The sequence below is a fragment of the Myxocyprinus asiaticus genome, chromosome 33, assembly GCF_019703515.2.
Source record: "Myxocyprinus asiaticus isolate MX2 ecotype Aquarium Trade chromosome 33, UBuf_Myxa_2, whole genome shotgun sequence".
Classification (NCBI taxonomy): Eukaryota; Metazoa; Chordata; class Actinopteri; order Cypriniformes; family Catostomidae; genus Myxocyprinus; species Myxocyprinus asiaticus.
The window spans coordinates 25,651,069-25,667,849 of NC_059376.1; the positions used below are offsets into that span (position 1 = coordinate 25,651,069).

The 16,781-nt window shown below is 42.6% G+C and overlaps 1 protein-coding gene across 1 annotated transcript in view; it reads right to left on the bottom strand.

Annotated features, from left to right (window-relative positions):
- LOC127424692 (cadherin EGF LAG seven-pass G-type receptor 3-like) overlaps nucleotides 1–16,781 on the bottom strand; it is a 69,396-nt gene that overhangs the window by 26,283 nt on the left and 26,332 nt on the right. Inside the window, exons 5-14 of the mRNA XM_051670083.1 lie at nucleotides 7,471–7,693; nucleotides 5,990–6,105; nucleotides 5,098–5,186; nucleotides 4,803–4,960; nucleotides 4,492–4,655; nucleotides 4,108–4,233; nucleotides 3,825–3,994; nucleotides 2,224–2,409; nucleotides 1,737–1,847; nucleotides 658–826 (exon numbers count right to left, since the gene is read on the bottom strand). Of these exons, the coding sequence (XP_051526043.1) occupies nucleotides 658–826; nucleotides 1,737–1,847; nucleotides 2,224–2,409; nucleotides 3,825–3,994; nucleotides 4,108–4,233; nucleotides 4,492–4,655; nucleotides 4,803–4,960; nucleotides 5,098–5,186; nucleotides 5,990–6,105; nucleotides 7,471–7,693 (1,512 nt within the window). The remainder of the gene's footprint in view (nucleotides 1–657; nucleotides 827–1,736; nucleotides 1,848–2,223; nucleotides 2,410–3,824; nucleotides 3,995–4,107; nucleotides 4,234–4,491; nucleotides 4,656–4,802; nucleotides 4,961–5,097; nucleotides 5,187–5,989; nucleotides 6,106–7,470; nucleotides 7,694–16,781) is intronic.

Genomic DNA, 16,781 nt, shown 5'->3' on the forward strand with positions numbered 1-16,781 from the left:
TTGAATTACTGAAATAAATGAACTTTTCCATGACATTCTAATTTATTGAGATGCACCTGTATATATGTGTGTGTGTGTGTGTGTGTGTGTGTGTGTGTGTGTGTGTGTGTGTATTTGGAAATGTTTATATATCTTAAATTTATGTTGTTTATGTATGGGAATAAAAAATTAAATTAAAAAAACAATAAAAAAGAGAAAAAAATTAGACTTTTCTGTTCTTACATTTAGGCACTCCTAGTGTGTGTGTGTGTGTGTGTGTGTGTGTAGTGTGTTTTTTTCTACCAGTAGGAGGTCTGAGAAATAAATTCAGAGTGTATGAGGGGAGCCTTTGATTTCTCTTTCTGCAGAGCACTATTAATAACACTGAGGCTGATGCAACTATAACAGCATGATAATGAAGTGAATGTGTCTCTGTGTATCTTCATTTAGAAGTGGGGAGAGCTCATACTGATGCAGGGAGATCATGTAAATGTATTACTGTTTGAATGAGTGGGCGAACTGTGAGGATGTTGGCATCTAGGCCACTAACATGCCATATATATAAGCATTGAATACAAATTAATATTTTGCAAATTTTCATCATATCTATAAAAACAAATGGAGACAGTTCCAAGCACAGACAACAAGATACACAACATTAGACACTTTTTGGCTTACCTGGCTCACAAACACAGGTGTGGCGATCCCATTCGTCAGTGCAGTGACTGTGGGCGGGGCAAGGGGAGGACTTACAGGGGTTGCCAACATTACAGCCAGTTTCCACTTTGATGGTTCTGGAGGGCCGGGGCAATGCAGGGGAATCAGGACGCACCCCCAGACGCACCCCCTGAGAAAACATACAAAACATAAAAATGTATCACAATACACAAATCCTGATTAGATATGTTTTGCATTTTACACAAGCAAAATAAATTATTACACAAATTATAATAAATATAAATAACATAAATGCTGTTTTGTGTTTAATATTTTTATTTAAAAAAAAAGATAATTACAGTCATGAGAGGAATTTATTGAGTAAATGTACATGCGAAAGAGCTGCTTATCATTATTATTTCTGAGCTTCAAGATCTCATTATTTATTAAATAGTCAGCTTGTTAAAATTAATGACCCCATTAGGAATTGTTAGCTATTGTCATGCTGCGTGCCTTTCAAATCGGAAAGTCAGATTTTCCACCTGCCTACAAGTAAAAGTGCAATGGAATGCCACTTGAAGTTGGAATTCCGATTTGGAAACTCGTACAGATATTTTCAACAACATGGTACAGGTGTGTGATGTCACACAAACATGTCAGCACTCGTTGAGATGTACTGACATGCACTTTTAAAGTTCCTTCATTATATTGAATTTTAAACTTGTTTAAAAAAAACACCTGCAGAAACAGGTGTATAAAACATGGTAAATAAAACTCTCTTTTTATAATCGTACGCCTGTTTATTAGTTGGGTTGCTATGAGACTTCTCTGGTAACAGTCGAACTCCTGCTGAACTAACGGGAGCACTGCAGATTTGTTTCCTTAAACATCATCTTCAGATCATCTGGTAATGGAATGCCTTTATTGTCAGAGATCGGAGATATCGGTAGGAATATCCCACATCTGAGTTGAATGGAACGCAACATTAGCTTTAATAGCAATTAAAGAAGGTTGCAAAAGAAGAGATGGGGTGAGTAGAGGTGAGATTATAAGTCATTGTTGTAAAAAGAGTCTGCTGAGTCTTAGTTGCTATGACGCACCTGAATACAGCCACGTATGCCATTTTGCACCTCTCCTGACCCAAAAACTCCGCCCACATGCAGGTGCTTCACCTTTACACCATTAATCTCATTGCCAACAATTACTGTTCCCTGTAACACAAAGAGAGAAAGGCATGAAGAGAGAGACAGAGAGAAAACGAGATTAGATTAGTCCATTTAAATTACATTGTGTGTATGCCAGTGTGTTCGTGTGTGTGTAATCTAACAAATGGATCTCTTTGTATGTGTGTATACAGTGTCAATATTTACAGTTAGTATCACTAGGTCAATAATCCGTGTCTGATTTGCTTTGCCTAATCCACAAAGATTCCAGAATTCCAGATTATGGATTACAATATGGGATTATGGCAGCAAGTGAGTAAACAGAATATGGGTTAGCGGACCCCTGATGTGTGTGTGTGTGTGTGTGTGTGTGTGTGTGTGTGTATGTGTGTGTATTTGTGAATGTGTGTCTAGGCCTGTGTACCTGATATAGTCCAAAATCCAATCTGACTGTAGCAATATATCGAGTCTCTCTTCCACTCCTGACATCACGGAGCTCAAGCTGTATGTCATGCCAGCGTCCGTCACACACTTGAACCTGATCCAGTCTCAACCGGACCGGCCGAGTAGAACCTTGTGCCACAGAAAACACCAGCTGGCCCGACATAACCTGGAATCACACACATAGACACACACAAGCAAATTTCTGAATTAAAACTGACAAAAGTGTCTTTCCAATTCATTTTTTAAGTGATGAGATTCAGCACATTTACATTTTTTGACAGGCTGTAAATGTGAAAGGATCAAACATGTTCTGATGTTGCAGGGTTGCCAAGTTTGCAGAACAGGGCATCATTAAAACTGTTACAAAGAGTTTTTTTTTAGAATACAAGGATTTTAGACCAACCAACAGCTAATGTTTCACAAGTCAAAACAGATAATGGATACTATTTTTTTTTTTTTCAGTGGATTTACAAAGTGTGTGGAAACAAGGTAACAACGGGTATTAGGCCTACATATGAAGAAAAAGAAGCACTGTACACAGTATGAATTTATGTTAAATAAGTAAACCCCTAAAGGTTTTCCTGCCCCAGTTAAAATGTATTGCATTTAGTTACTTTGTAAATAATACGACTTTCAATGATGCCACTGATTTTGACTTTTTTTTCAATGGTTTTGAACACTTTTATTAAAATAGGAACCTTATAGGGTTAGTTTAACCAAAAATAAAAATTATCCCATGATTTACTTAACTTTAAGCCAGATGTGTATGACTTTGCTTCTTCAGCAGAACCGAAGTGAAGATTTTCATAAGCAGATTTCAGCTCTGTTTGTCCAATAAATGGGTGCCATCAGGCTGCTGGCTGTTTGACGGTCCAAAAGGCATATTTAGGCTGCATACAAGTAATCCACATGGCTCCAGTTGATCAATTAATGTCTTCTGAAGCAAATCGATAGGTTTGTGTAAGAAACAAATTGATAATTAAATTTTTTTTTTTACTTTAAATCGTTGCTTCTGGCCAGCACTGGATTGCTGTCTGAAATTACCTAACTCTCACATGACGTTTATTCCTCTGTTGTAAACAAAGCACAACGACTTCTCGCATGAACGCACCATTGCACTTACGTCATGCAACAGTAATGTGATGCATCGACTGCTGGCAGGAAGCAATTTTTAAAAGGTAATAAAGTTTTAATTATCGATTCACTTTTTACACAAACTTATCGATTCGGTTCAGAAGACATTAATTGATCAACTGAAGTCATGTGGAATAATTTATGCTGCCTAAATATGCCTTTTGGACCGTCAAACAGCCAGCAGCCTGATGGCACCCATTAAAATGCATTGTATGGACAAACTGAGCTGAAATCTGCTTATAAAAATCGTAATTTCGGTTCTGCTGAAGAAGGAAAGTCATACACATCTGGGATTGCTTAAAGGTAAGTAAATCATGAGAGAGTTTTCATTTTTGGGTGAACTAACCCTTTAATATCTGAACCATATTTTGAGTTTAGGACTGAGACCAGGCAACCTTGGCAATCTGCATGCATGTCTGTGTGTGTTTGTAAGTGTGTGAAGCCAACCTGAAAGATTAAGTTGGTGTATTGTCCTGCTTGAGCCTGCAAGATAATTCCTTCTTTTGATCTGGTGCGGAACACCAGTCCCATGTACCAGGGCGTGGTGATAGTGACGTCATTTTTCAGGTCCCACCACAGCGCACTGTTTCCAAGGAAGCGATGGGGGTGGGACATCACTATGGAAGAATCAGTCCAATATTACTGTCATCATCACTGTCATCATGATCATCATCATCTTAAAGAGCAACAAAGAAGCCAGATAAATGTGTATACAGTATGTATTTCTCACCTTGGCTGCAGTTCTTCCCTCCAAATCCAACAGGGCAGTCACATGAGAATGTCTCCCAACTCACCCTGCATGTGCCTCCATTCTGGCAAGGGTTTGATTTACAGAAAGGCATTTTGGCACTGCAGCCTATTGAAGACACATAACATTACATCATAACCACTTAAGCCAATCACAGAAGCAGAATTTTAAATAACACTTGCAGCCAATCACAGACACAAAACCACAACCAACAGTAGACCAAGAATATTGCAGAACTGCAGACACTCGTTACAAAATGACAAAGAATATGTTGACGCCATGACAATCTTGCATCACAGATAACTGTATTCCATCATTGTTGAGGACGTCACTGTCATCACATTGTAAAAACCTACACAAACACACCTGGTAAGGTGCCATTATTAGCAATGTATCCTGCCATGTCCACTGGTCTGTTATCAATGTGCAGGTCTTTCATGCAGCCAATAAATTCTCTTGTACCAAATGGAAAATTCTCTGGCATGTTAGGAACTCCACCCAAAAACAACGGGCCTGTCAGATCCAAAGACCTGTGAGAGAAAAAATACAGAAGGAAAGAATGAAAGCGATGCTAATTGCATTCCTCCAAGGTTAAAAGCAAAACCAGCCCTGTTCTTGTATATGTGACAATATGAACATATCTTGTGTACTCAAGTGTCAAGTAAGTATGCACTCACTTCTTGTTGCTAGTCTGTCTTCCCTGAGCAGCACAGCTGTAGTTGCCAAGCTGAATTCCGAATCTCAGGGAAACAGCCGAATCACAGTCATCCACACTCAAGACTGCCACTTTCTCATCAGATGGGCCCTGAACCTCACCGCTCACACTGCGCTTTGGCTGAATACACAAACACACACAAATGAGTTTGGTTGAGTATTCACAATGACACAGTAAACCATACTTCTCCGTGAGCTCCAGGAGGACTGTGCCAATAAATGCACCTTAACTTGCTTTGGATGGCATCAGCTTCTCACCTTGTTATAGTAATGGATGTGAACAGTGTGCCAGTTGCCGTCACTCACTCCACCAGGCAGATATGGGCTCACCTGAGTAGATGACTCACCTATTGAAAAGGTCAATCAGGGATCACAAACAGCTATTCCAACCCAAGGAAAGCAGAATCATATTTGTTTTATTTGCTTGATATTGTTGTAATCCAGAATAGACATTAGGACCATGGATGTGTACAGGATTTGTATTAAAGGAATGTTCCAGGTTCAATACAAGTTAAGCTCAATTGACAGCATTTGTGACATAATATTGATAACTACAAAACTGTATGTTGACTCACCTATCCTTTTCTTTAAAAAAAAGCAAAAAGCTTTGTTCCAGTGAGGCACTTCCAATGGATGTGAATGGGGGCCAATTTCTGAACATTAAAATACTCACTGTTTCAAAAGTATAGCCACAAGACATAAAGGATACACATGTAAACATGATTTTAGCATGATAGAATTACTTACAAACCTTTTCTGTGTAATGTTATAGCCAATTTTCCAACTTTGTTACCATGACGTTGTAATGTCAAAAAACACTAAAACGACTGTAAACATTATGATTTAAACAACTTTACAGCTCAAGTTTTTACAGAAGAATTAATGCAAGTGCTTTCATAAAATTATTAGCTTCACATTTCTGTGTTTAAACCCTCCAAAAATTGGACCCATTCACTTCCATTGTAAGTGCCTCACTGTAGGCTAGATTTTTGCTTTTTTTTTTTAAGAAAAGGAGGGATGAGTCTAAATACATTTTTGTGGTAATCAACATTATGCCACAAATGCTGTCGATTGAGCTTAACATGCATTGAACACAGAACATTCCTTTAACTCCCTGAACACACACACATGCACACTCCTTGTAATTTACCTGTGGAGTATTTAAGAACCACTTGTCCATTCAGTATCTCCAGAGCAAGAAAGTCATGTTTTTCATTAAATCGACCATTGTAGAATAGTAAACCATTACTTTCCAATGTGGCAAACCTACAAAACACATTTAAAGTTCATCAAATGTCTGGAATGACTCATGACTGTTCCATTAAAAGTTTAATGTGAAGTCCATAAATGGTTTGAAGAGCAGACTCAGCATAGAGTGATCTCTAAAGTAATCCACCATTAGCGCAGACTCTATATCCAGTTAGGAAACATTAAAAGCAACAACAAAAAAAAAAAAATGTAAAGGTATTTTAAATATTAAAAATAAAAAATTATTCATTTCAAGGGAAACACAGCAGATATCATGTTAAACAAATATACTGATAGGGATTTGTAATTTCATTAAATAGCCAAATAGATGCAACTGCTGCATTTCAGATATATATTCATTCTTACCCAGCTAAAAAGACCATCTTAGACCAACATGAATTTTCATGCTGGACCTAGTTGGATCATGCTGGTTATTGCTGGTTTGGAGATGGTCTAGCTGGTAGACCAGTGAAGCCATGTTTTAACCAGCAAAAATGTAGCTGGTTGACAAAGGAGGCTTGCTGGTTAAGATGCCGTGTAGGCGTACCAGCAATCCATGCAAAAGACCAGCTTTTTAAAAGGGTATTGTAACATAGATTTAAAGCCGACATGCTTTTGAATGTCCTCTGGGTTAAAAACAACTAAAAGAACAGAAAGTTCACCAAAAACAGCTTTTAGTTTTGTCTAAACAAAGGCCTGAGCTGTGAAAGGGATGGTCCCTGTTTTACGCTCTCCTGAGCAAAGACTTTTAGATTTAAAAGAGTTTTTTATAGAGCAGCACCAGTCCATAAACTGCATAATGTAACACAATGGTCTTTCACTGCGAGAAAAAATGCAAGACTTTAACAGAGAGAGAAAGTTGGAGAGGGAATAATTTATTATTCTGGACTATCTGGGGAGATGATAGAAGGTTGTGCCCTTTTCTGGAAGTTTTGATATTTGACCATGTTAATAAATAAAATATCTCTGTTTTTGCCACCCTGGAGATTACAGCATACATCCATTATATTACCTCTGCGCCATAGCAACCAAACCCTGACCAACTACAATACATGACTGGAAAATAACACACAAGAAGAAATAGATAAAACAAGACAGGATGAAAGAAGAGGGAGTGAGCTAGGAGCCTTTTTAATGGACAGAAAATGTAAGAGAGAGGGGGGGAAGGAAAGAAACAGATCACAGAGGAAAATAGGATTTATAGTATTTAAACATTTAATCATATTTAAAAATAATAATAATAAAAATAAAAAAAACACACCAAAATACTTTTAAAATCATAATGATCTCTTTCACAGTTTAGAACCTCAGACTTATGACTATAGACTGGACTACAATAACTAACATGTAAGGTAACAGATGTTTCTGTGTGCGTTTACTCACGAGAGAGAGATGGAGAGGTGAAATCGTTGTCGAAGGCCTCTGAACATGATGAATGATTTTGGCGGGAAGGATCTAGTGGTAACAGAGCAGTAGGGCCTCTCATAACCTCCTGCAGGACACTCACACCTGAAACCTCCTCCAGAGAGCTCAAGACACGTACCACCGTTGCGACAAACACCTGCCACACACTTCCCAGCACGCCGGTCAAACTCACACTGCTCACCTGAAACAGACAGAGAAATTAAGACATTTAAAACACATTTAATATACTCACACACTGCATCACCATTAGGGTCCCATGTGCATTTAAGAAAACAATCAGATGTATTGGAAAAGAGATAAAAAAAAAATCTATACATTTTCAAGCACCAATAAAGAAAACACACTTACACACTGTCCACTTTTTACACCTCCCCTGCTAAAAAAAAAAAAAACAAATACACAGTTTAAACTAGCCTTGGTTTGCTGGTCTTAGCTGATTTAAGCTTGTCTAGCTGGTCTCCCAGCCAGGCCAAACTGGTGCTCAGCTGGTTAAACTGATAGACCTCCTGGACCCCAGCCTGACCAGCTGAAAAGTGCCTCTAAAATCAGTAAACGGGTCAGCCTGAACAGGCTGGGAGACCAGAAAAGACCATCAAACCAGCAAAGGCTAGTTTAAGATGTTTTATTCTTCTTCAGTAGACAGAATTAACATGCATATATTCCTGCACACTTAATTATTCAATATACTTTTTCAATTAAATTTTATTTGTACTCTAAGTTGAAAATGTGAAGATACACATTAGCTAAGGAATAGTTCACCCCAAAATGAAAATTCTCTCATAATATACTCACCCTAATGCCATCCCAGATGTGTATACCTATTTTTTTCTTCTTCTGCTGAACACAAACAAATATTTTTATAAGAATATCTCAGCTCTGTTGGTCCATTCAATGCGATTCAATATCGCCACCTACTGGGCAGGGAGGAGAATTTATAGTAAAAAAGGACTTGGAAAAAGAAAAAAGGAAAAGAAATGTTGATCTGTTTCTGACCCACACCAATCATATCGCTTCTTAAGACATGGATTAAACCATTGGAGTCCTATGGTTCCCTATCTGTCACTCACTCAATGTTGTGTCGATGTAGTGACACTAGGGGTCACTCTCGGGAGCCCGAAACACCTCTGGTCTTTGATAAAAGGCCAGTGAAAATTGGCGAGTGGTATTTGCATGCCACTCCCCCGGACATACGGGTATAAAAAGAGCTGGTATGCAACCACTCATTCAGATTTTCTTTTCGGAGCCGAACGGTCGATGCTCACTGAGCTGAATTCTCATGGCTGTTCATTCACTTCTGCTGGATCTGATGGCGCATTTCAGCGGCTTCTCCCCCTCTGCACTGGTGCACTGCAGAGAACGCTCCTGGGCAATCGGCAGAAATAAAAGAGTATATTCTGAAAAAAAAGAGTATATTTCTCTAAAAGAGCGGCACACACAGAACGTCATTTTAAAGATGCCTTTCTGTTTGTGTGTTATTCCTGGTTGCAGTCGTTATCTCTCACCTTCTGACGGTCACGATCGCTGTCTTTCATGTCTGGGTGCTACCCATGCAGAGACAGCGTTCGTGGATGGGTCATGTACTCATTGCGAGAACATGATCATGGCAACATTGCAGTCGCGGCTTGCCTTCGTAAGAAAGCAAGCCACCCCAGCGGCTCCCCGCCTCGTTCCTTCTACCTATGGGTATGAGGCCAGTGCGGCTAGCACTGGGGGCGATTTGGGGACCTCAATGGGACCACCTCCGCTGGGTATCCTCCCACGGATCTCCCATTCCCAGGCACACTCGTCTGCCCCGATCGGGCTTCCGGATGAGTCTGGGCTCATCTCACGGCGAGTTCGACCTCTTGTTCGGAGCTCGTCCAGTCGGACGCGGAAGCCTCCACTGGGCTCCCCCCCTTGGGTACAGTCGCTCAGTCACAGGCTGAAGCGGAGATGATGGACATGCTTTCCCGGGCAGCTGCGAGCGTCGGGCTAGAGTGGAACCCTCTGCTCTCCCCTGAAACATCGTGGCTTGATGATTGGTTCCTGGGCTCGCGGCACCGCTCACAGCCCCGCCCCAGTTCCTTTCTTCCCGGAAGTGCACGAGGAGCTGACAAGGTCGTGGGAGGCACCTTTTACTGTCCGGTTCTGATCTTTCAGCTCCCCCGCCCTCACTACCCTCGATGGTGGGGCGGCCAAGGGGTATCTGGCGATCCCACTGGTGGATAAGCCACCTGCCGCGGGCGCCCGAAGTTCCCATCCAAGGCCTGTAGGTTTACATCGTCCCTGACGGCCAAGGCCTATGGTGCCGCTGGACAAGCCGCCTCCGCCCTGCATGCCATGGCTCTTCTGCAAGTCCACCAAGCCAAGGTACTAAAGGAACTGCACGAGGGTAGTTCCACCCTGGGATTGATGCAGGAACTGCGCTCGGCGACCGGCTTCGCCCTCCGGGCGACAAAGGTCACAGCGCGGTCTCTCTGGCGGGCGATGTCCACCTTGGTGGTCCAGGAGCGCCACCTTTGGCTCAACCTGGTCAAGATGGGAGAGGCCGACATGGCACAGTTCCTTGGCGACCCCATTTCCTAGGTTGGCCTGTTCGGCGACACCGTCAAGGACTTTGCCCAGCAGTTCTCGGTGGTGAAGCAGCAGACGGAAGCTATCCAACACATCCTGCCCCGGAGCGGCACAAGATACCGCACCCCGTCTGCTCGTCACCAAGGGTGTCCTCTGTGGCCCGGCCCCGGCGTGGAGCCCACCGCAGGAAGCAGACGCCACCCGTCTCACAGCTGGTCACCAAGAACCCGAGAAAGGCTTCGAAGCAGGCGACCCAGGGACAAGGAAACCCGCTGCTCTGGAGCTGGTAAGCAGACCACTCCATCCCCCAAGTGGAGGTCCGGGAGGAGAATCTTTTGTTACCTTTTCATTTAATTTCACCGCATGCCCAAGTGGCTGCGGTACCCAAGAGTTCAGCAAAAGAGCAGTTTCCTTGTTCCCTGGGTCACATACCACGGCCGTCATCATGACCACTGTCCACCATTCCATTTCGGTGGTCTCCCTGCCCCTGCGCGCCCAGCTCTGGCACAAATCCGCCCCCGATGTGACGGTCTCCACAGGTCACGAGGACAAGCCTCTTCCTCCCCCATCCCAGGCTGTTCCGGGGGTGGTAACAAGGAGCCAGGTAAGTGCTTCGATGTCCCTGAACTCTGCACGGCCACGGCACAACGTGGCACCTCAGGCTCCACCCCGCCGTGAGGCCCCACCCGCCGGTATGTCCGACGAGATTGTCCCCTTGGTCCCCCTCACCCGGAGCTTGGACGCGTGGCATGTGCTTTCCAACCCATCGCGATGGCTGGTCCGGACCGTCCAACTCGGCTACGCGATTCAGTTCGCCAGGCGTCCGCCCAGGTTCAGCGGCGTCCACTTCACCTCGGTGAAGGGCGAGAATGCTGCTACCTTGCACGCGGAAATCACTACCCTCCTACAGAAGGGTGCGATAGAGCCTGTCCCTCTGGCCGAGATGAAGAAGGGGTTTTACAGCCCCTACTTCATTGTACCGAAGAAAGGCGGTGGGATGCGACCAATCTTGGACCTGCGAGTACTGAACCGGGCTTTACACAGACTCCCGTTCAAGATGCTGACGCAAAAACGCATTCTAGCGAGCATCCGGCATCAAGATTGGTTCGCGGCGGTAGACCTGAAGGAAGCGTACTTCCACGTCTTGATTTCACCTCGACACAGACCCTTACTGCGGTTCGCATTTGAGGGTTAGGCATATCAGTACAAGGTCCTCCCTTTCGGCCTGTCCTTGTTCCCTCGCATCTTCACAAAGGTCGCAGACGCAGCCCTTGCCCCATTAAGGGAAGTGGGCATTTGCATCCTCAACTATCTCAACGACTGGCTAATCCTAGCTCACTCTCGGGATGTGTTCGGGTCAACTGGGAAAAGAGCAAGCTCCTTCCGGTTCAGAGCATTCTCGACTTGGAGTTGGACTCAGTCTTGATGACGGCGCGCCTCACAAATGAGCGCGCACAGTCGGTGCTGACCTGTTTGAAGGCGTTCAGACAGAAGACATCGGGTCCACTGAAACTGTTTCAGAGGCTCCTGGGGCATATGGCATCCTCAGCGGTGGCCACTCCACTTGGGTTGATGCATATGAGACTGCTTTAGCACTGGCTCCAGACTTGAGTCCCAAGATGGGCATGGCACCGTGGGACACATCGCGTGGCCATCACGCCGATCTGTCGCCGCCTCTTCAGCCCTCTTCAACCGACCTCACATTTCTACGGGCAGGCGTTCCCCTAGAGCAGGTCTCCAGGCGCGTTGTGGTTACGACTGACACCTTCAAAACGGGCTGGGGCGCTGTATGCAACAGGCACGCAGCCGCCGGCTCCTGGACGGGCCCGCGGCTGCATTGGCACATCAACTGCCTCGAGTTGTTGGCAATTCTGCTCGCCCTGTGGAGGTTCCGGCCATTGATCCAGGGCAATCATGTGTTAGTTCGGACAGACAACACGGCAACAGTGGCATACATCAACCGTCAAGGCGGTTTACGCGCCCGTTGTATGTCACAACTCTTTGTTTGTGTTCAGCAGAAGAAAAAAGTAATAAACATCTGGGATGGCATGAGTGTGAGTAAATGATGAGAGAATTTTCATTTTTGGGTGAACTATCCATTTAAAGGATTGATATAATAAAGAGTCTTTAAATTTTACAATGACTTGTGGTACAGAAAGAGTCAAGTTAATACACACACACACACACACACACACACACACATATACACACACACACACACACACAAACATAAATTGCTGGCAGGATGTGTGGAATCTCTAAAAAAAAACCTGTAGACAGGGAAGCCCCAATGGACCAATAACCCCCACATTCATACTCATTCTTAAAGCAGCTTGTTGTCTGGGTTTGAAACATCAGCAGATCCTGCCCTCAGGCATTACGATGCTGAGCCAAGTGTGAGCCAGAGTCTGGCACTGTGATGTACCAGCAATGTGTTGGTGAGCCTCTGGCAACAGTTAAATAAAGCACATTAATGTGAAAACCTATGACACAGACACACAGGTTGACTATTCCATCTCCCCTTAGTGGGAGTGTGAAAGTGTTGCCTTTAAAAGCATCAAACTCTGATTCACTATTAAAACCACATACACACACATATACCAAACATGCCTCAGGATAAACATAAGGACAGGCTCAAACCACATGCAAACAAACCAACAGTGTTTACACTTACCGCTGGACATGCATGCAAACCAGCCACAATTACACACACACACACACACACACACACACACACACACACACACACACACACACACATTTTGGTGCAGCTATCCTTATGAGGACTCTCCATAGACATAATAATTTTTATACTGTACAACCTATAGATTCTATCCCCTAACCCTAACCCTACCCCTAAACCTAACCCTAACAAAAATCTTTCTGCATTTTTACATAAAAATAAAACAAAACATAATTTAGTATGTTTTTTAAGCGATTTGAATTATGGGAACACCAGAAATGTCTTCATAAACCACATTTATAGCATAATACCCTTGTAATTACCAGTTTGTAACCAAAAAAATACCCGCGTAAACCCCCCCCCCCCCACACACACACACACACATAAACCAAAGCCCCCAAGACACATAGGCGTGCAGATTAAAAAAAAGCTCAGTCCAGCCTTTTTCCCACTGGCTACTTAGAATTATCTGCATATTCAACATGAAAGAGAGGCATTAGCATATTTATCATAACTTACAAACACATCACCTGAAAAGGGAAAAGGATTTTTGAACAGTCCTCTTGACAGCACCAGTCTCACTGAATATTCAAAAGCCACATAAAACATATTGCTGTGGCCACTGAATTGAACTCCTCCCTATTAACTTAACATAAAGACCCCGTTTCCACCTGGTATTCCCAGTGGCGGTTCTAGCTTGTATGGTGCCGTGGGTGAAACCCGCTTCAACATGCCCCCAAAGTTGTATTCCGATGCATTTTTGGTGATCAGATCACATGTGGTCAGCGCTAAATACAGGTCTAAATGGGGTCTAAAAGTTTTGTGATCGGATCACAAAAACCACATCCATATGTGGTCAAAAACACATCTGAACACACCACATTTGAGGTGTAAACGCTAATCCGTCCTGTATGCGTCCCAGCAGCAGCAAAGCACCACCCCTCACCTATCAATCAACCACAGTGCTAAAACAAGAGTTTAAACTTTTCCGGTAGCGAGCGAATTGAAAGGAAATAACCATCCGATAAGAAACATTTAAAAAAGCGGATATACACATAAGCATGAGAACTTCACAGATCTTCTTCATTGTGTCTGATATCAACACGCAGGGACACTTATGAGAAGCATGAACACCTGTAGCTCAGGTTAATACAGGTAATTCACTAAAATAACAGATAATTCTGCTCGAAATGTTGCGTTTGTGCTTAGATTAAATTTCAGCTGCATCAGGGAGAAATAGCGGACCGTTTTTCTCCTATTAATTTTGATAGAAGTGGCCCATCTCTGCTAAATAATCTCTGGTTACAATCACTGAGCGTGTTTACATGCATGTTCTGACACCGATTAAAGTCATGTAAACGCATTAAAATTTGAGTTTTGTGGCTTTTAGTCCATTAGCTTGGAGGCCAGAGGCGTCATGCCCATTCACACTTAGAGGGTACCCCTTTAGATGTTTTAGGCAAGAGGATTTTGAATGGATTATATAAACTTCCAAAAACTTATTTGTACCTTCGATAATTAAATTAAATGATTATTCCATGTGAAAAAGAATGTCTGTGGCAGAAATCTTTATTCACATGTCTCAATTTCAGTCCAAATCCAATCGAGTCAGATATTCTCCACTAAACAAGACGTCCTGTGGCTGCTTCAGATATCGCGTTCACTGGGAAGGTTATGGTAATAAAATTAATTAACTGCATCAACTTCAGTGCAGTAAACATTTACCAACTATGTCTGATCGCTGTGGAACCGTCAATCAGTGTTTTTACATAATCTAATATAGATTATGTTTATGTTTTTTTTTTTGATCGGTCGCTGTTCATTTGCTTTGGTGCTGAAATCTGCTGTAAGCTGTAAGAAATCAGACTGACCTTGGTGCCCCCTCAAAAAAAAAAAAAAAAAATACAATAAATAAATAGGTGCATGATACCCCTGTTGGAGGCCATCAGCTATTGTACTCATAAGAGTTGACTAAATTAACTTTAAGCGTTTACTGTACAAGCATTTTAAATTTACAATCAGTCTCTCTAGAGGAAACTCTAGAGGAAATGTACTCGAGAGTAACTCAAGAGTATATCCAAAATTTTGTCCAATCAAATGCTCTCTAGTGTTAGAATGCCCTCCCCCTAATACCCCTTGCCACTGACAAGCAATGGTAAGTAGCCAATCATGATTCATGGCTGCGTAAGCTAAAGGTTATTGGTATATTTATTTTGTTTTTTTTAATGGATGAGCCCTTCAGTATGTCCAGCACCAACTTCCTGTTTCAATAAGAAATACAGTACATCAATGACAGTAAACAGTGCTCCTATAGCTATTTTATGGGGAAACTTTACACATATTAAACTGCAAGCACAAAGATCATCTGTCCAACACAAAGAGAATTGTGTTAAAACCTTTGGACCATCTGACATGTACATACAAGCAATTATAAAAACAAAATCACACAACATCTGCTCCCACTCACAGAGCACGACATACATACTCAGAGACCAACAGCAATTTCTTGAATTTCCTCAACCAGAATGACCATAAACACTCAAATATAACCCTGCATTAATTTCCATGCTGGTCCAGGTTGGTTTATGCTGGTTGGTGCTGGTCTAGCTAACGGACCAGCCATGCTGTTTGCAAGCAACCCTTAGGTTGTGAAACTGATCAACCAGCAGGGAATATCATGTTCATAAACATAACATATGTTCAAACACAAAAATAAAAACAAATGGACACATATTAAAAGAGGTGCTCTGTACACACAGTCAATCTAGTCCAAAAATAAAGACTGAGAAAAACAGGATTGGCTTCATAAACATTCAAAACAACCACAACAAATACAGTATATATTCATCTAAATGTACACAAAGAGCATTCAAGCACAGTTATCTAGACATGGACAAAAGGTGAGCTTTTAAGTACACATCAGGACACTTAAACAAATCTCTATTGATTCTTAGCAGACTTCAAATCGCTTAGATAAAAACCAGCCGGGAAAGGCTTTAAAACCCTCTTTCCATCTCACTGCAAATATCTCCCCATCTTTAGTCTGTCTATCTTTAGTCTCTAGATACCTTTGTCCTTTTATATTTGCATCTGGTGCTCTCTCGCTCTCTCCATTTCTCAAGCTGTTCACTTTTCTGAATAGCTGAACTTCCTGACTTACTATTAAGAGCACTTCCCACTCTTTCTTCCTCTGTCTCTCTCTCTTTCCCTCTCCTCCCCTTTACCTATCCCTCCATCCCCTCAGCAGATTTGGTAATGTATTCTCTCCCCTTTGTTCACATGATGTTTAATTCATCAAAGCTATTCTTCTTCTCTAGGGCTAAACCAACCTCTCTTCCCAACCCCCACAACTCTCACACATGGTACGACCCTCAGGGGATCCTGCATCTGCCCCTGCTCTCATCCTTCCTCTATCCTATTTCACTATCGTTCAATCTAAAATGAGTATTACTAAGGGTTGCACATTTAACTTCAGACTGACTTCATAGCTGACAGTTTAGATCTGTGTAATCTTATTGGCCACACACACACACACACACACACATAGATTTGCAGTATAGCCAGTCGCAACCATTTAGTCATTTGGTATACTTCGTTTTTCTGTGTTCCAGATTGGATTATGCACGTCCGGCCACGTTGTCTTTCTGAGTATACTCTTCTGACCGCAAGTGAATACGACTGCATTCGATGCATGCTCACTACAGCTGCTTTGTGATAGTCATTTAATACAGTCAATGGCTGGCGCATGCGCCAACGATGCACACAGACGAGGATCGCGTCCACGGGTCGAGAAAATCTGCCTGGCCATGCGCGAACCAATCAGCAATGTGGACAATCAATGTATACAAATGTATTTACAGTCTGTACACTGACTGTCTGATGCATTTGTGGTAAGCTCTAATCTGATTGGCTGGCTGCTTTTGGATTTGGAAAAGTTTGCTAGGCTTATGGTATTAAACAGGAACGTTCATCAAAAATAACTCTCTTAAGTGGAACAAAAAAGCCAATGAATATCGTGGTCTGACTTTTTAAT